This window comes from Euleptes europaea, chromosome 6 (genome assembly GCF_029931775.1).
Source record: "Euleptes europaea isolate rEulEur1 chromosome 6, rEulEur1.hap1, whole genome shotgun sequence".
NCBI classification, from domain to species: domain Eukaryota; kingdom Metazoa; phylum Chordata; class Lepidosauria; order Squamata; family Sphaerodactylidae; genus Euleptes; species Euleptes europaea.
This window is the reverse complement of record NC_079317.1, coordinates 106,153,385-106,172,574: the sequence shown is the minus strand read 5'-3', so window position 1 is coordinate 106,172,574 and position 19,190 is coordinate 106,153,385. Positions and strand designations below refer to the sequence as shown.

At 47.0% G+C, this 19,190-nt stretch overlaps 1 protein-coding gene across 3 annotated transcripts in view; it reads left to right on the top strand.

The window, feature by feature from the left end:
* SLC4A3 (solute carrier family 4 member 3) overlaps positions 1 to 17,155 on the top strand; it is a 57,715-nt gene extending 40,560 nt beyond the window's left edge. For 2 of the 3 annotated variants that reach the window (XM_056850770.1, XM_056850768.1), the window contains 15 exons: positions 822 to 957; positions 1,223 to 1,403; positions 2,378 to 2,477; positions 3,286 to 3,470; positions 6,827 to 7,043; positions 7,323 to 7,547; positions 9,832 to 9,980; positions 11,544 to 11,738; positions 11,921 to 12,124; positions 13,054 to 13,143; positions 15,074 to 15,240; positions 15,552 to 15,805; positions 16,165 to 16,334; positions 16,595 to 16,768; positions 17,078 to 17,155. In XM_056850770.1, coding sequence (XP_056706748.1) covers positions 822 to 957; positions 1,223 to 1,403; positions 2,378 to 2,477; positions 3,286 to 3,470; positions 6,827 to 7,043; positions 7,323 to 7,547; positions 9,832 to 9,980; positions 11,544 to 11,738; positions 11,921 to 12,124; positions 13,054 to 13,143; positions 15,074 to 15,240; positions 15,552 to 15,805; positions 16,165 to 16,334; positions 16,595 to 16,768; positions 17,078 to 17,155 — 2,525 coding nt within the window. The remainder of the gene's footprint in view (positions 1 to 821; positions 958 to 1,222; positions 1,404 to 2,377; positions 2,478 to 3,285; positions 3,471 to 6,826; positions 7,044 to 7,322; positions 7,548 to 9,831; positions 9,981 to 11,543; positions 11,739 to 11,920; positions 12,125 to 13,053; positions 13,144 to 15,073; positions 15,241 to 15,551; positions 15,806 to 16,164; positions 16,335 to 16,594; positions 16,769 to 17,077) is intronic. The other variant, XM_056850769.1, reaches the window with a different exon arrangement.
* Positions 17,156 to 19,190: the final 2,035 nt, after the last annotated feature.

Genomic DNA, 19,190 nt, shown 5'->3' with positions numbered 1-19,190 from the left:
GGTCTTTCCCAGCCGGGAACTGGTAACCCTAGGGCAACATGATCTAACTGCCAGATTCCTTTTTCTTCATGTAGGTCCAAAGGGTTGCAGACTGAAGTTTGTTTCACTGTTTCTTTTTCTTATAAGAAACACAGGCCCAAACGAAGATGCAGAGTTCCCTCAAAAGCTCAACAGTGGAATCCTAAACAGAGTTACACTCTTCTAAGCTCATTAACTTTGCTTTGAATTGCACTGTAAATGGCTGAAATCCTATGCGGTGTGTGTGTGTGTTAAGTGCCGTCAAGTCGCTTCCGACTCATGGCGACCCTATCAATGAAAGTCCTCCAAAATGTCCTATCTTTGACAGCCTTGCTCAGATCTTGCAAATTGAATGCTGTGGCTTCCTTTATTGAGTCAATCCATCTCTTGTTGGGTCTTCCTCTTTTCCTGCTGCCCTCAACTTTTCCTAGCATGACTGTCTTTTCCAGTGACTCTTGTCGTCTCATGACATGACCAAAATACGACAGCCTCAGTTTAGTCATTTTAGCTTCTAGGGTCAGTTCAGGCTTGATTTGATCTAGAACCCACTGATTTGTTTTTTTGTCAGTCCACGGAATCCGTAACACTCTCCTATGCGGTAGGGTGCACATATATATTTGTGCGCTAGCACCATTCTCCAAACTGTGGAATAGCCTGGAATTATCCCAGTAGACAGATATTTCTAAAGCTGACAAAGCATGAGATAAATATTCCTTTGAACAGGGGAAGAGTCAGCAGGCAAGAATGGGTCTGGGAGACTTCTTAGTTCACCCTCTTGATCTTAAACCTGTTCCTGATTCCAGGAGCTGTTCTGCTAGACTTGGAGCAAACGACATTACCAGGCATTGCTCACCTGGTGGTAGAGACCATGATAATCTCAGACCAGATCAAGGCTGAAGACAGAGCCAATGTGCTGCGGGCCCTACTACTTAAGCACAGGTGGGTGCTTGGAAAAGAGGAGTCGAAAGGAGAGGGGTGAGAGGGGTGGGGCACTGGGGAAACGGGAGTGGGGGCTGATGAGCTGGCAGATAGACGAGAAAGGATTTAATGCTGTGGGTATGATAGGGATAAATCCTGTGGGAAAGGCATGTTTTCTTCACCCTGGTCCTGCTCCAGGCAACTGCAGAGCTGCAACCACCCCATAGCCAGAGAAAGCAGACTGAGACCCTAAAGCCTGTTTAAGAGTTGCGTTTTGCTTCCTCAGCCACCCCAACGATGAGAAGGAGGGATTCTTTCCTCGGAACCAGTCAGAGGCTAGCATGAACTCTGTGATAGCAAACCACCACCACAACCATAACTACACAGTTGATACTTGCATGCCGTTGATGGGCGAAGACTGCATTGAGATGACAGAGCCCACAATCCATGACCCTGACTACAAAGAGGTAAGTGAGGAAAGAGATAGGGGCTTTGTTTTTAAATAAGCAGATTTAAAGATATGTGAAGAAAAGAAAACCATTAGTACCTTCACTATTACCAGGGCTTTGTGCGCTAAAGGAAAAAAAATTAAGATTCCAATGATCTGTGCCCCCCTCAAAAAGCAGGATATGATTTATGTAAATTATGAGGCAAAACTGAACATATTTCAACACAATTGATTCTTCTTCTGCTAATCAGAACAGAGAGATCAGAGAAATGGCATTGAACAGGAAGTGGGACAAAAAGATATAGGTGTCATCAGTATAAAAACATTTCTGAAACCCTGAGAACAAATGCATGAGGGCCAAACAAGACATGACCCAGGAGATCCGTGGTGAGAATTTTCCATAGCTTTTGAAAAGGGTAAAAGAAGCTGGGGGCTTGAGGGCTTTTAACCCCTTCCCCTGCATCTTTTTTCCTGATGCAGGTTTCCTTTTTGAAGTGCTGTTTGCTCCACAGGAAAATATGTATGTATACTCATATGTTTTCTGTATATTTATTCCTGTGGACTAAACAGCAGCTTAAGGGAAGCAGAGGGGTGCTGGGATTTTAAAATGGCATGGACAGGTTTACCTCCCTTCCCCAATATCATTGCTCAATCCAAATCCACTCCTCCCTTTTGGAAAACCATGGGAGATCCAAATTAAAGATCTCCTACGTGGTATCTGGTGTGGCCCTGACTATTTCAGGATAAATTGTTGTTATGTTGTATGCTGAAACAACCAACCCATAAACTTGTGTTGATATGAATGAGTGTGTGGAGATGGAAAGAATTGGTAGAGGCATTAAAGGCTGCTCTGCTGGAGTTCAGCGACCAGAAGGAGCCTCTGTCTTTTATGGCCCATTCATCTACCAAAGCCAAGGGTCTCTCCAGCAGTATGGAATGTAAATAGCCTAGAGAGGGAGTCCTGTCTAATGACAATCTTTGTTGCTGAGACAGAAAAACATGCACATTCACAACTCTGAGGGACATCGTGGCAAATACCTCAAGCTGATGGAGAAAATTCCCAGTGATGCTGAGGCTACCGTGGTGCTTGTTGGTAAGGAATACCTTTCCTAACCTAAAGTCTTATACAGAACCAACGGGCAGGGCCCAAAGGAGCTGTATCACTCTGATATTCAGAGGGTATGCACACCATGATTGTTTTAATGAGTTTTTTCCCTTACAGATTGCATAGGTTTGCCCCGGCAGGAGTAAAAGAAGCTTGGGTAGTGATTTTTGGCAAGAAAGGGGAGTAAGGGGGAAAGACTTAAGTACCCCTCACTCCCCTCATGCCAGAATTGCAGAATTGTGTCTACAATCTGTTAGAAAGAAATCATCAGAAAAAAGGATCTTGGAATAGCATGTAATGTCCTCAGTTGCCCCTTCTTTTTGTGGCTTTTGTCTCATGAGAAGATCAAGTATGTTCCTTAAACCTGTTTCCTTTCCAAGCCTTCCTGCTAGGTCTTTGGTGCCTTAAGCTAGAAGCAGGTTGTCAAAACAATTACAAGTTCAAACCCTTAGTTAAAAAGCCTGTGCAAAGTCCACTTTGTCTGGACTGAGCCCTCATTTATACCATTAATTTTTCCAGACATTCAGGACTTCCACAGTCCCACCTGATTCTGCTGTTAAGGAGAAATAGATTTGGGTGTCCTTTGTGTGCTGCCTCATTCCAAATCCCCTGATGATCTTTCTTAGTGGTTTCATGTAGACGTTAACACAGCATGGGGGACAAGATGGAGCCCTGCAGGACGCCATAGTATAAATGCTGCGAGGTCGAGCTGCAGCCCCCTAGCACTACTTTCTGTTATCATAGGTTTGTAGCATCCAGACCTATTTACATGGTTTCATTCTTACTTTCTTGGTAGGTTGTGTTCAGTTCCTTGAACAGCCAACCATGGCTTTTGTCCGTTTAAATGAGGCTGTTTTTCTGGAGTCAGTTCTGGAGGTTCCAATTCCTGTCCGTTTCATCTTTGTCTTATTGGGGCCAAGCCAGTCCAACATGGATTATCATGAGATTGGGAGATCCATCTCCACACTCATGTCAGACAAGGTGAGTAGCTGGAGCTAGTTCTGGCTGGAACCTGGCTACTGGTAGCAAAATGGATGCTGAGCAAGGATGGATTGCCATTACGGCCACTGGGGAAAGGCCTGGAGGGGCTGCCTCTCCGGAGGCCCCTGCCTGTTTGCAGCAGGCTGGGAGGAAGGTATACTGGCTCCAGCTGAGCACGAGCTGCCCCCCAGGTGAGTTGTGCTGCCACCTGACCCAGATGAGTTGTGCAGCCACCGCTGGCAGGCCCTGGTGGCAACTGCGACTTTGCTTGCCCAGCCAGCAGAGCCAGAATCAGCATTCCCTGAGGTGGGGCAGCTGCTGGGGCCCAAGATTTCTGGTGGGGCTCCTTGCCACTGATCCCTCTACCCACCTGCCCTTCCCTAGCCCATTCACTTGGGAGTGTTCCCCCACCCACGCTTCTGGAAGCACACGCTGCCTAACAACTCTGGAGAAAATGTAGATGATGCGCAGGAGCGGTGTTTCTGGTGGCCATGGTGGTGGTACTCTCAGCTGCACACGCTGCCCAACCCTATCGGGAAAGAGCATGCAGTTAACTGTACATGGAGGGGAAGGAAGGGCTTGTGATCAGATGGAAGAAGGATAGATAGGCTGGTGGAGGAATGTGAGTGGTGGGCCTGTAGCCTTTTTTGTTATGAAGATAAATCTTTCCCTTCATAGCTCTACAGGGAAAATGGTTAGAAAAAAGAAAGCTGGAAATTCAGAGGAACTAATAGACTATGGCAGTAGATCATTGTAACACTGTAATGCAATACTACAATAGCAATTACTGATTTTTAAATAAGACCCCTAGTGCTGTGGGGGAGGGAATGATGACTGGTGGAGGAAAGTGAGCCTTTGCATTTGCAGTAGCAAAGTCCGGGAAACCAAGAATCCTTGCCATGTCGATCCAGCCCAAAATCATAATTTTTGGACAGTATGATGATACCTACCGTCTAGAGCAGTTTATTGTTCAGTACAGCAGCTAATTTCAAATGTCATCTAGCAAACTGTGAAATATTTAATACTATTTTAATCTGAACATTGTTAAGGTCTGTGACTAAAACATTAATAAAAATTGATTGATTTAATACTGAACTATTAAGCAACTTTTAGATGGTGGGTGGGTGGTGGTATCCTGGAAAATTGTTCAGGTTTTCTATGTGATTCCTTCTGGCTTGATTCATTAGTCTAGTTGGCATCCTTCCCAGATTTTCCTAGATACCCATTTTTGGCTATTCTGCTCCTCATCTCACAACTGAGGTGCTAAGTACTGTTGGAAGGCAGAAGTGTGTGTGTGGGGGGGATATTCTTAGCTTCACACAATCTTTCAGTTAGCTCAGTCTTTGACTCATCTGCACAGCTGAAACTTTGTGGAAGTTGATGGAGATTCACTTTCATGGCCTTTTTATAAGAATGGACGGAATTATATAAGGACGGAATCATATAACTATAGAAATGTGCTAACAATATGGTAGCATAACAATATGAAACTAAATGAATTATCAGGTTTCCATGGACCCCCATTCACCATGCTATGAAACATAAAACTTGTTAGGAGAACCAGATCTCCAACATGGGGCTTTTATTAGCCCAATAAGCCACACAAGGGCACTCAGCAACAGAGGCACTAGGTGTCCTGTCAGAACCTTAGTGGCAGGATCGGTCAGTTGCATAAGCCGAGCCTTGAGCCAGCTGCGGTCAGGCTCTTGACCCAGTGTTCCTAACGTGAGCTCTCATCCCTCTGCCTCTAGCCATTTTCCTCTGGTAATGATTTCTGTTTGGCCTACACTTGTCCTCCCCTAGCAGATGCAGGGATTTATTTATAGAAAATATATTTATGCCACACTTTCATTCAATGGGATCTCCAGCGTTACACTTCTCATACATGTGTAGAACAAAAGAAAGAGAGTTGTGGACATGTCCTTACAAAAGCCTAGAACAGCTCAAGAGCCCAGCTGTTTTACTCCCTCCAGCATGTCACAGATGACAAAAGGAACAGCCACCGTGCACTTGTTACATCCTGGCTTTCGTTACAAGTCTGAGTATGTTCTCTCCACTGCTATGCATTCCTGATGACTCTTCCTTCTAAACAGTTTGTTTATTTACTTCTGACGTAGGTGTTCTAGTAACCTGATCATAGCAATTTTCTTTTTCTTTCTTAAAAAGGGATGTCTGTTAGAATATTTAATCTCACAGTAGATCCAGTTGTACTTATAGAATAAGTCAATCCAAACACATTCAGCAACATTTAGGTAGTTATTAGTGGGACAGAAAGGAAGCAGTGCACGGGCAATTGGTTTTTAGATAACTGAAGGGGGGAAGTCACTTGGATTAAAACAAAGAGGGTATTCTTTTTGCTAAAGATATACCAGAAAAATATAATACATCGTACGTTTCAAAAAGGATCCTCATCAGCTGCAGCCTGTGAAATATCAGGCTGTACACTAGATGGTGTCAGATCGTATGTACAGCTATGCGCATATGAAATGGAGTCAAAATTATCAGATCTTACTTCCAGAGGCTCTTGAAGACTGAAAGAAGGGCAACTGCAGTAGACAAATGCTGGCAGTAATAAACTTTTAAGTGGCTGTCCTCAAAATCTCCCAGAAAGGCATAACTGAGATAGTGATTTACCAGGGACAGGGGACAGACGAAGCTACTGTCTTACTGACAAGGCTAACATCATCAGGCCCAGGATGTCTGGCAGGGCCCCACTGCTGCTGCCTCCCACTCACTCGCTTGCAACCCCTCCCGCAACCCACACTCTTGGCCACCTGCTCTACTCAGTACCACAGGGGGGAGGGAGTGTGTTTGGTTGGGAGCTCAGATGGTGAAAGGGCTTGTGAGCAAGTTGGGGGAGGGATGTACAGGTGGGTGGTGGCGGGGAAGGAGCACACAGGGAGGTGGATGGGAAGGAGGTATGAATGGGCAATGTAACAGTGGGCAGGCAGGGGAGGGGGGCGTAGGCACTCTCCAGGGCCCCCAAAACCTAGAACTATCCCTGCTCACTGACCAGCGTGGTATAGTGGTTAAGAGCGGTGGTTTGGTGCGGTGGAGTCTGATCTGGAGAACTGGGTTTGATTGCCCACTCCTCCACATGAGCAGCAGAGGCTAATCTGGTGAACTGGATTTGTTTCCCCACTCCTACACACAAGGCTAGCTGGGTGACCTTGGGAAAGTCATGCTCTCTCAGCCTCACCCACCTCACAGGGTGTCTGTTGTGGGGAAGGGGAGGGAAGGTGATTGTAAGCCGGTTTGACTCTGCCTTAAGTGGTAGAGAAAGTTGGCATATAAAAACCAACTCTTCTTCTCCTTCTCCTCCTCCTCCTCCTCCCCCCCCCCTCATTGGCTGACAGCATTTCCATAAAGCTGCTTACATGGCAGATGACCGCCAGGACCTGCTCAATGCCATCAACGAGTTCCTTGACTGTAGTATCGTCATCCCCCCCTCAGAGATGGAGGGAAAGGGTTTGCTGAAGTCAATCGCCACATTCCAGAAGGAGCTACTGCGAAAGAGGAAAGAGCGAGACCAGCAGAAGACTACCAAAGAAGGTCAAGTCCAGGAAGCCAAAGGTCTCTTCTTTCCCTGCCTTTTGCACTCAGAGTTCCTAGTTCATGCCCTGGGTAGGGTGGGTAAGGGTTTATGAAAACTATGTGTTATCCCTGCCTTAGCTCAAAAAAGACACAGTGCAGGTTGAGTGGGACTTTCGGAAAGGTGCTGTAGGTAAGTCAGAGGAACTGAGATATGGCCACCTGACTGGTTGAACTGGTCTTCTGTGTAAAAGATGCTGATTTCTACTTCCTTCTTTCTCCCTCCCCTGTTCCACTGCCATGCTGTTCATGTCTTTCCAGAGTTGTGTGAGGTTAAGGCTGAGGAGGAAGAAGAGGGTGAGGAGGAGGATGATCCTCTCGAACGCACTGGCATTTTCTTTGGCGGTTTGGTGCGGGACATAAAGCGCAGGTACCCCAAGTATCTGAGTGACATCAGAGATGCCCTGCACAGCCAGTGCCTCGCAGCCGTGCTGTTCATCTACTTTGCTGCTCTCTCTCCTGCCATCACCTTTGGGGGACTGCTAGGTAACAAGTACCCCTCCTCCTCCCCCCTCCCCATTCTCTGCTCAAGTGGGTTCCTTCCTGCCTACGCTGGCCGGGTAGGTGGGTGGAGTTAGTTCAGTTTCTGCCTGTGCCTGTGCTAGCTTAGTAGCTGAGACTGGTTCATCTGTGCCTGTGCCCACGCTGGCCAAGTGGCCGGGCTGAGTTTGGCTCTTGCTGTGTCCAGATGAGTTTGGCTGCATCCCATCCCATTTTGCCTGGCTCTGAGGCTTTCCATTCTGTGCATGTGGGAAGAATGGCTGTCACGGGCCTTTTCTCTATGGCAGTGAGTTGAGTGGATCTAGGGTTCCCAACCTCTGGGTGGGGTTCAGAGATGTCCGAATTATAACTGATCTCTGTAGATCAGTTCCCCTGGAGAAAATGGCTGCTTTGGAGAATGGACTGTATAGTATTAGACCCTGTTGAGGTCCCTCCTCTCCCCAAATCCTGCCCTTCACAGGATTCACCCTCAAATCTCCAGGAATTTCCCAGTCTGGAGTTGGCAACCCTGAGTGGATCCTGCCCCCCCCCATCCTTCCACTCCATCAAGAAAAGTTCGAAGCCTTCCTCCAACAGAAGAGCCGAGTTAGAGAGACTTTCCTTGGAGGATGACTGGACCCACCCTGATAGGAGCACTTTATTGTTATTGTTGTTAACAGCAACTCCCTATATTGCTAAAATGGAATATCTCCAAGCAGACAACCCAGGAGCCTTAAATGTGGTACAACCACTGAGTAGGGGAGCATCTCTGTGCTGTTTTATTCCAGACCTCCCCCCTCCTTTCTGGGGCTGACAGCTTTGCATGAGCAGCACTGCTCACATGCTGGCAGGGAATAGCCTTGGTAGCAGAAACCAGTGCATAGTGCTAACTGTTCCTTGGCCAACAGGGGCTGGGAGAAGGATTTTTTTTAGCAGTGAGGGAAACTAGGAGCCAGTGTGGTGTAGTGGTTAAGAGCGGTGGTTTGGAGCGGTGGAGTCTGATCTGGAGAACCGGGTTTGATTCCCCACTCCTCCACATGAGCGGCGGAGGCTAATCTGGTGAACTGGGTTGGTTTCCCCACTCCTACACACGAAGCCTTGGGCAAGTTACAGCTCTGTTGGAGCTCTCCCAGCCCACCCACCTCACAGGGTGTCTCTTGTAGGGAGGGGAAGGGAAGGTGATTGTAAGCCGGTTTGAGTCTCCCTTAAGTGGTAGAGAAAGTCGGCATATAAAAACCAACTCTTCTTCTTAAAGATTGGGTGTGGGTAATTGGGTGTGGAAATCACGTATGTGTTCCTTGAACTTGATCCCCTGCTCCCTAAGGATCCTTTGGGTGGCAAAATGAACTGTAATGCTGAAAGAGAGAGTGGAATTCACCTTGGAGAACATTCTTTTTTTAGGTACAGTTGGCCCCACAATTCCCCTGTGAATGTTTTGGGGTATTTAGTACTTTTTAAGCATCCTCCAAGCACAAGGAGCTGGTCAACGCAAAACATAAACAGCAAGCTTCTGTTCTTCTGTCTGATACTGTGGTGGCCTACCAAGAGCTAGGGAAGTGCTGCACAAAAGGCATTTGCCATTTCCTGTGGCATGCTTCCTGCAGCAAGTTCAGTCATGCTGCCCTCTTTCAGGGCTGGGACAGGGGCAGATTGAAGCTAATCCCAGGTCAGAAAATCTACAGGCATTGATGCTTCTAGTCCCTATGGGTAGAGCAGCCAAGAAGAGCCCTAATTCTTCTGCTTGGCATGACAGTACTTAAATCATCAGAGAATTCACTGCAGCTAGGAGATATCTCCCATCACTTGCTGGGGACTGTAATGGAGTGTATGGGGTCTGTGCAGAAATTTATTCTGTGGATATATGCTAGAGATTCCCCAGCATTAAAGTGTCTCTCTCCTCAAAGAAGTTCAATAGTCTGTCTGCCCATCATCAGGAAATTGTTTTGATTTTAGTTGCCTGGGCAAGGAGAAACTCCTTCTCAGTAGATGTCTGGGGGCTGCACGCGTGCTACACTGACTGGCTCAGTGTGTGTCTACCCTATGCCGACAGGTGCAGGTAACCCGTTGAACCCCATTCGTGATGGGGATCGGGTATTGCAATTATTCTCCATGAACGAGGAATTCCAAGTAAGTGTGGTTCATAAGCTCGCATTGATTAAATCCCTACCCTTTGTACAAGAGAGATGATCTGTTCCCTCTGGCGAGCCTCATTCATCAGGAACAGTGGTGTCTGTGTGTTTCTGTCTGCCACTTTGCAGGGTGTCCCAGAGACATTGCTCTTTCTCTGCAGGTGAGAAGACAGAGGGTCTCATGGGCGTCTCGGAGTTGATTATCTCTACTTCAATACTGGGCATGCTCTTTTCTCTGCTGAGCGCTCAGCCTCTCCTTGTCATTGGCTTCTCAGGGCCCCTGCTGGTCTTTGAGGAGGCTTTTTACAAGGTATGGTACCTGTAAACTAGTATTCTGCTTTGTTCTACATGGTCCCTTCCCTGTGAACAGGTCCCACCAGTTGTTCCACATTGTTGCTGAAGTGTCCCTATGGCGTTGCCCAGTGTTTGCTTGCTTGTTTGTTTGTTTGGTTTAAAAAATGCCAGGACTCATGTAAAAGGTTATATTGATATCCACCAGTTCCCTTTCAGGACTTGGAAACCCTCCCCCTCAGTACTCAGTACTGGTGAGTACCACCGCACACAAAAAACCCCTGCACCTATATTTTTGTCCACCTTGAGGTTAGCCTAATTCAGACATTACTTGAGTGTGGTGGTTGCTGTCATAATCAGCATGGAAGTAGAACAATGTGAGAAGCTGTTTGTGTGAAGTGGCTCTCACCTGCATTGAAGTGATTTCAACTGTGTCAGTGGCAAATGAGAGGTTCATGCTCCAAGCCACATGGGAGCACTTCATACAAATGGTTTACCATTCTGTTCTACACCCATGCTGTTCTTGCAGGCTAACAAATTGCTCAAGTAACTAAAATTGGCATCGTTATTTTATTTAAAATATTTATATGCAGTTGTTCAGTTGAAATAAGAATGCTCAAGGTGGCTTACAAGTAAAATCACAATCTTTGAGGTTTAATGTGCTCCAGAATGTGAGGAGGTTATTTACTCCTTCGTTATATCATCACCAATCCCAGGTAAGCCAGGTCTCTGCTGCAACATGCAAGGATAAGAATATTTGGCTAATTGGTAAGTGTCATGATCTTGTGTTATATGCACAGACCAGAAAGGGCCACTAAATTTGTTGGGAACGTTGCTCTCTCTTTAATAATGGATGCTGCATGCATGACTTTGATCAAGGAGACACCATCTGCCTCATACTGTGATGGTGGAGAGAAGGAATTGTCCTTGGCCAACCCTGCTCCTTTCTGCTGCTTGTTATCTCTATACTTGATACCTCTGCTGGCATGGGCACAGAGTGTCACTTAAGGACCTCAAAGTGATCTTGGTAGCTGAAGTGGGGAATGCATGATTTACTAGTGTATTCATGCCATGTTAGAATACAACATATAGGAAAGCGGGGTGGGTGGATAATATACAAATGCACCAAAACGTAATATGGACAAGCATTTCACTGCACAGGGGATGTAGCCTGATGAAACTCCTTTCTTGTTGGGCTGTGTGGTGCCTCCAACACCTACAAACCATGGAGCTGATAATGGCTCTGACCCACCAAGCCAAAAGCACCTCACCAGCCATGTATGGCAACCTACTAGGTCTTTATAAACTATCTGTTTTTTATTTATACTGTGGATTGTCAAAATAGATGACTTGCTAAATACCTGGCAGGCAACAATATAGGTTTAATGAGTTATGTTCCTCTTGTTGGGTTGTGCAGGTTTACCAGCAGTGCAGTCCTAAGCAGTTACAACCTTCTAAGTCCATGGTAGTCAATAGTCTTAGAAGGGTGTAACTCTGCTTAGGATTTCACTGTAAATGGGCTAAAAAGCTGATATGAAAGAGGAGAAAGGATGCTCAATACCCTTATGTCTTTTACCCTCAGTTCTGCCATAGCCAGGGCATCGAATATCTGACAGGCCGGGTGTGGATTGGTCTGTGGCTCATTGTCTTCATTGTCACCATTGTGGCTGCTGAAGGGAGTTTCCTTGTGCGCTACATCTCCCCCTTCACCCAGGAGATCTTTGCCTTCCTCATCTCCCTTATCTTCATCTATGAAACATTCTACAAGCTCTACAAGGTGAGCCTTCTCAGCAATACAGGTCTGACTGTTTGCCTACTTCTGCTATCGGGTAAATTGTGGGTTTGTGGCTCTTGGCCAGTTATTGCTTCCTCCTTCTCCCTTGCTACCTCTGAATAGGATTGATTATAAATCCCTTTGCCTCAGCTGGATGGGTGTGTCTTTTTTGCACTATTTCCCAGATATTTACAGAGCACCCACTGCTGAGGTCCTACCCACCAAATCAGAGTATTCTGAATGCCAGCATGTTATCTGCTGATTCCACATCCCTCGACACCCAGATGCAACCAAATACTGCCCTCCTGTCCCTCATCCTCATGTTGGGAACCTTCTTCATCGCCTTCTTCATGCGCAAGTTTAAGAACAGCCGTTTCCTGGGAGGAAAAGTGAGTCTGAGGTCTGGCCCCAAATAACCCTTTTGGCTGGGAGTGTCTGCCATCTCTGTTCTAAACATCCAGTTAAATGGTGTGTTCTTCTTGTATCGTGTATGTAGGTTAGGAAGTGGGGTTACATTTCTGATGCACTCTTTCCTCTATAGCAGGGGTCCCCAAACTTTTCTGAGCCTGTGGGCACCATTGGAATTCTGATATAGAGTGGTGAGTGCAGTCGTAAAAAATGGCTGCTGCGGGAGGGGACTGAGCCAGTCACAAAAGGGCTGCTGCAGCTTACCTTCAGTGACAAGAGAAGGCTGTGGAGTTGTGGTGGCAGCTACTGCTAAAGCTACATTAAAAAAAAAAATCTGCATAGCCAATAAGAAGCCCTGCTAGGTAAAAGCCCCACCTGGCCCTGCCTACTTTCTAAAAGCACTTGGTATGTGTTGATTGGCACCATGGTGCCCATGGGCACCACATTGGGGACCCCTGCCCTATAGCTTGTTGAACAGGTAGTTTAGCCGGAGACAAACTTGGGATGCTCACGTCCCACCTGTCATTATAAGTAATTTGAGGCTCAAGTGCCACTACAGGCTACGTTCTGCTCAAAGGTTCTTCAGGAGCCTCAGATCCTTTTAAATCTGGCCTGTCATCTCCATATGATGTGACCTATGAGGTAAGCAGGAGAGTTTCAGAGTTTGGCGGTACAGTGGTAGAAAAATGAGCCAGAAACCTTTCCATAATCTGAAACACCTGGTGTTGCTGCACTGTCCCCCTGACAAGGAGTTTTATGGGAGAGTCACCCTTTCTTTACCATGATAAGCCATTCTTCGAGGAATGGAAGGGAGCTGGGGTGTAGCCCAGGTGGGGCTGAGGCTGAGCCCTGCAGCAGCATCTCCAGCTAGTCCAGTGGCTCACTTTCCTCTCCCACGGTTGCCTTGCAGGCAAGGCGAATCATTGGTGATTTTGGGATCCCTATCTCCATCCTTGTTATGGTTCTGGTAGACTACACCATTACTGATACATATACACAGGTAGGTGCTGCATGTCCCATACCTGTACTGTGTCAATGAGAGCTGGGAGACAGCCACAGTTTTTCAGGGTGCTTGAACTTTAAGCCTGTCATTGTGCATGTGGATGCCTGCACTCCTGCCTTCTCAGTTAATATCAAGTTTAGAATAAAGCAAGGCAGCCAAGCAGGAAATAAACCAGGTCCAGGCCCTGCTGTGAGGCATGGTGTTGGGCTGGGCTCTGTTACCCTTCTCTTTGGGATGAGCAATCACTCGGGGGCATCTGTTTGCATGGTGAGAGAGTCAGAGTGGTGAAATGGTTAGAGTGTCAGACTAGGATCTGGGAGACCCAAGTTCAAATCCTGATTTCTGGGAAATTTCCAACTCGGAATTGGCAACCCTATGGGATGGGCTGCCAAGTGATTTGAGGGCTGTACTGTCCCTAATTCAGAAAGAAATGCAAAGCAGAGCTATGTAGGAGGGCCTTTGGCTAAATGTGGTTTTATTTTGGCCTTAGTCATTTTAAGATGTTGGTTTTAAGTTAATTATTTTTCTTCTTCTTTCTTCTTTGTTATTTTTATTTCTTTTTCTCTATTTTTCTTATTGTTTCAACTTAATTATTGTGTAGCAGATTTTGAATATGGAAACCTCTTTGAGTTTATTCAGGAAAAGCTGTAAATCAACATGTTAAATAAATAGACAGATAACTTGCAGGCAAACATGCACACAGGACCAGGCTGCACATGAGCTCTGATTAAATACTGACCCACAGTAAACTGTTAATGTAGTCAATTCTTTCATCTGCTTATGCAAGACGTTCTGTTTTGTGCCTTTGTTTTCTGAATGTACGGTTTCCCACATTCATTTATAACATCCAAAGACACATTACCAGTGGGTCACCTTTTACATAAGCAAATACAGCAGCAGCCTTAGCAACGGTGTGCATGCAGATAGAACCCACTGTTGCTGATGGGAGAAAAGGAACCTGTGCCCTTACCCTTGGGCATTTCAAGGCAGTAACAGTGGTGGGGCTTTATTCAGCACTGCTTATTGCCTAGTTAATTACTCTGGCTGACATCAACAGCCCATTCTTGTGCTGGGGGCTGCTAGCCAGTCATCAGGTGCACACCGGCATAATGCTGACCAAGCCAGACCACTGTTCCCTAAGGTAAAGGTAAAGGTCCCCTGTGCAAGCACCGGGTCATTCCTGACCCATGGGATGACGTCACATTCCAACATTTACTAGGCAGACTTTTGTTTACGGGGTGGTTTGACAGTGCCTTCCCTATTCACTGCTCCCTACTCACTCCCAATGCCTGCCAACAAGGCTCTTCTTCCTCCAGGTGACCCCTCTGTGGTGGCAGGCTTGCTCCACCCAATGCACCTTCACACCAACTGCTACTGACTGAACAGGTGTTTGTCTCAGCCCCTTTGGCCATTTGCATGTTGTAATAATTTCCTACTCTGACACTTTTCTTTGCTATGGTGTATTCATGCAACCACTGTATTTATTGAATCAGTCACAAAGATTTATATATACTTGGGCCCAAAAGCATCGCACAAAGTTGTTGAGGAATGGGTTAGATACCTGTGGACATTCCTATATCACCTGAGATACCAATTAATGTCAAGATCAGTACAGCAAGCCTACTGGGCAGTGTTAGACTGGGAGATGCATCATCTAACATGATATAAGGTTCTTAAAATACCAGAACTTTGATTTGGGTAAAGGCTCCCCCACGCCAAGTCCCTCCATGTGATGCCTAGTGGCTAACCTTGGATTATATTCCAAGAACGTTCCAGCCTTACTGGGGAGGCATATAAACAATGTACAGTTTGGTATTAAGGGTGTGTATATGTGTACAGTACATCTGTTGCACCAATAAAACAAAGATTTGGTTTCCCTCCCTGTACATTTTGTGCTCTCCCTGTACATTTTGTGCTCTCACCACAGAAGCTGAATGTTCCTTCAGTACTGTCAGTCACAGCCCCGGACAAGCGTGGTTGGTTCATCCATCCCTTAGGCAGCAAGCAGACATTCCCTGTCTGGATGATGTTGGCCTCTGCCGTTCCGGCTCTGCTGGTCTTTATTCTTATTTTCATGGAGACCCAGATTACCACGTAAGTGCCAGACCTCCATTCTGTGGAGCAGCTAATTCTGCATCTGTCACAGAGCACATGTTAAAGAGTTGCTGAAACTGTCATTGGGAAAAGCAGATGGGACTGGAAGACAAAATCGAGGGGCTGGATTCTTCCAGCCTATGTAGTCTTCTAGGCTCTTAATTTCACTTGTGCCTGCTGTCCGTAATGCAAATGAGGGTTCCCAGCTGTTTCCTGTGCAGTGTTCTCTGTTCCCTTTACTGCCCACATACCCCAAAGAAGAGCTACTGCAAACATACACAAAATGTGACTACCCTGTATTTTTTTTACAGCCTGATTGTCAGCAAGAAGGAACGGAGGCTGCTGAAGGGATCAGGCTTCCACCTGGACCTGCTGCTCATTGGTACAATGGGAGGGCTCTGTGCCCTTTTTGGGCTGCCTTGGCTTACAGCTGCCACTGTCCGGTCCATCACCCATGTCAATGCCCTCACTGTCATGAGCAAGGCGATTGCGCCCGGTGAGAAGCCAAAGATTGAAGAAGTGAAGGAGCAGCGCGTGACAGGAGCGCTCATCGCTGGCCTTGTTGGTGAGGTCCATACTGAAAAGCTTGTTCCTTTAGGTGGATGAGTGTGTCTTAGCTATTTTTGCTTGAGTTCTCTAGATTCATTCACTCTTTAGGCATTTACTCTTTGTTTAGTGTACCAGCTCCCTCTGTTTGTGGTTTGAACAGTGTAGGAATCAGGACTCATGCTCCTACAAAGGGCAGTGGGCTAGCAGAATGTTTTGTCCCTTCAAACATGATGATATCATACAAGCGCCAGGCTGATGTATGCACAATGGTACAGATAGATGGCATTGGCGAGCATAGTTCCAGGTTATCATCATGAGGTATGGGTACATTTGAATGTGAGAAAGAGAACGTAAGACTGTGTTCCACTCTTGCAGGGCTGTCGATAGTGATGGGGAATGTGTTGCGTCAGATCCCACTGGCTGTGCTGTTTGGGATTTTTCTGTATATGGGTGTGACGTCGTTGACTGGCATCCAGCTCTATGAGCGGCTCCTTCTCATCTTCATGCCATCCAAGCACCACCCTGATCATGTCTATGTTGTCAAGGTAAGGAGAGTGGTAGAGGTGGCCAGAAGTGGCTGAATGTAGAGAGAATGGGTGGAGGTGGTGGTGGGTGAGACCACTTAATGACTTGCTGAGCTGGCACAGGATGGAAAAGACGACTTTGTGGTAGCCATGCTACACTGGTTTATGAGTGACAGTGCTTCCTGGAAGAGAAAGGGACATTGTTTTCAGGGGCTGGTACAGTGTTTACAAGATGACCTGTCAAAAAGGAGGGTGCGTCACTTGGCTGGCTTGTCTCCTAGGTGAAAACATGGCGGATGAACCTCTTCACGTGCACCCAGTTAGCCTGCATAGTGCTGCTGTGGGTGGTGAAGTCTACTGTAGCATCACTGGCTTTCCCATTTGTCCTAATCATGACAGTCCCACTGCGCAGGTTCCTGCTGCCTCGCTTCTTCGACGAGAGAGAACTCAAAGCGGTAAGCAAATCTCACTGCATGATAGCTGTAGCTGTGCTAGGAGCCCCAGTCTTGACTCAGCCATTACCCTAAAACTTTGCTGTATGGGGCTGATAGGAGTGCATGTCTGATTTGGTCAAGTGAGCACCATTACAATATTGGGACTTTTAATGACATAGTTATGGGATCTTGCAAGTCACCTGCCTGGACAGTAGCAGTCAGCGAGTTTTCCCAGAAATACCCAAACCTTCACTACGTCAAAGACCTCTTCTGAGGTCTGATGGCTGCTTTTTCCTCTCCCTGTTTCCCCACCCCCTCTCCAAACTGCAGCTGGACTCCGAGGATGCAGAACCAAACTTTGATGAAGATGGTCGAGATGAGTACAATGAGCTCCACATGCCTGTGTGAACAAGCTGGTGTGGGGTCCACTAGCCTTGGTTCTCCCCTGCACCCACGGGACAGACACCCTCCTTGTTCATGCTGCCTCTGAACAATAGCAACCACCAATCAGAAGTGGCTTTGGACTGATCAGGGTTTGGACTACTAGCAGCTGCATCACAGCCCTTCAGGAAATCCTACCCCACAAGGGAAACTTGGGCCAAGGAGAGCAAGGGATGAAGCTACCTTCTTCTGAATAGACACAGAATATGGGGCCAGCTCACAGATTTCTCCTACCTACACCTTTACCAGTGTTTGCTCTGTAGGTGAGAGTATGTATCTTAGCTAGCTCTCACTAGCCTCCTTCTTCAGAAGGTAGGCAGCTCCCACTGCTTTGCTAAGGACAAAAACAGCAACAGGCCAGCATAGAAAAGGGCGACTAGAAGCAGTGCCAAGACTGATGAATTCAAGCAGAGCTAGCAGATGCCTGGGCCAGGAGAGATTCACATACTCTTGCAGATATGTTAAGGCTTTGCCATTCAGTCCCAGGGACATCCAGTGGTTAATCCGCTATTCCACATTGCCCTAAGTTGAGATTTCCAGTCCATAGGGGACGGATCTGTTTACAGAATAGCAGTGGGTAATTGCTGGAAGGCAGCAGCAGTAACTTGCACGAGCAGAACCTGCTGTACCCTGTCCCACTCCACAATCATGTTTGATGAGGGTATTTATGCAGTATTTGGGCACAAAGGTCTCTGCTCATGCTCAGCACTGTGCCTGTTCTCACTATCTCTCAGGGCAGCTGCAAAGATTGCCCAAAGGATAGAGAGCGATTTGGGAAGCATGCCTCCACTCTGGTGAAACTCTGCAACATAGCCTAGAAAGCAATCGCAAATTGATCTAACAATCTAGAGAAAATTGTATGACCCATGTTGCTTTCTTGGTTGGTTTCCCTCCCAGGCTTGCTCAAGGGTGTCAGGGAATGCAGCAGTCAAAGCAGGGGTCACAACAGCTAAAGCTGGGGCCCTATTGGGAGAGCCATTGGAGACTTTGTGCAACCAGGGCTCACAACCCTCTTCAGACCCAGAGAGAAAAAGAATATCTCAGTGTCTCACAAGGCATATATAAATGATATTTTGGCCTTTACCTGGTCTACAGAACAGGAACCCTCCGCCTGTGGTACCAAGGCCCCTGCTTCAGTCTCCAGCTCCCTGTTCAGTATCTCCAGCTTCATCTTGTGGTAGCCTCCTCCTTCTCCCAGCCACTGTTCCAGTTTCCATCTCTGGCTTTTGTATTTCCTATCTTCTTCTTTCCTTGTAGTAGCCCCTGTTGGGGCAACAGCTGCTACCATGGTCAAGCCTTAGGAGAGGCCATCCCTGGCCTGGCCTTAACAACTGGAATGGAGGGGGTGTCTCTGGGCAGGGCATAAGTGTTCTGGATCTCTGGCTATGAGCCCTGTGCAGCAGCAGTGAGTTCTTCATTTGTCCTTGACCCTTCCTAACAATGGCTCCCAGATGCCGGATTTTATCTGATTCAAAAACCCCACTGCCTCTCCTGGAGTCCTCAAGCCCTCTGGAACCTCCACCACTCCCACCAACAGCTGCCCTTTTTGTATTCCTAAACCCTGCTACTTTATTCTGTTCTTTCGACTTCCATATACACAGAATCTAGATGTGGTGAGACTAAACTGCACAAAATGTGCATTTGCTTGTCACTGAATTGTTGGGAGCAGAATACTCTTGGCGCTGTTTACAAAATGGAGGCTGTCCCTCCCCACCTACCTCAGGGGTGGCCTGCCAGTAGCTGGAGAGTTATGAGACCCAAGTATTTTCTCTCCTTGTTCTCAGCTGGCTGCCATCCTGCCCCACCCACAGACTGTGACCTCCACGTGCCCCGCATAACCAGGGTAGGAAACTTGAGGTGTCGGGGCAGAGATTGTGGTACTCTTCCTGTGCCTAGCCATTCCTCTGAATGTAACAGGAATAAATATGGCTGCACCAGTAACAATAAATATGGCTGTACTGGAGTGTTGTGCCTTGGTCTGAGCTCCATTAATGGGCAACAC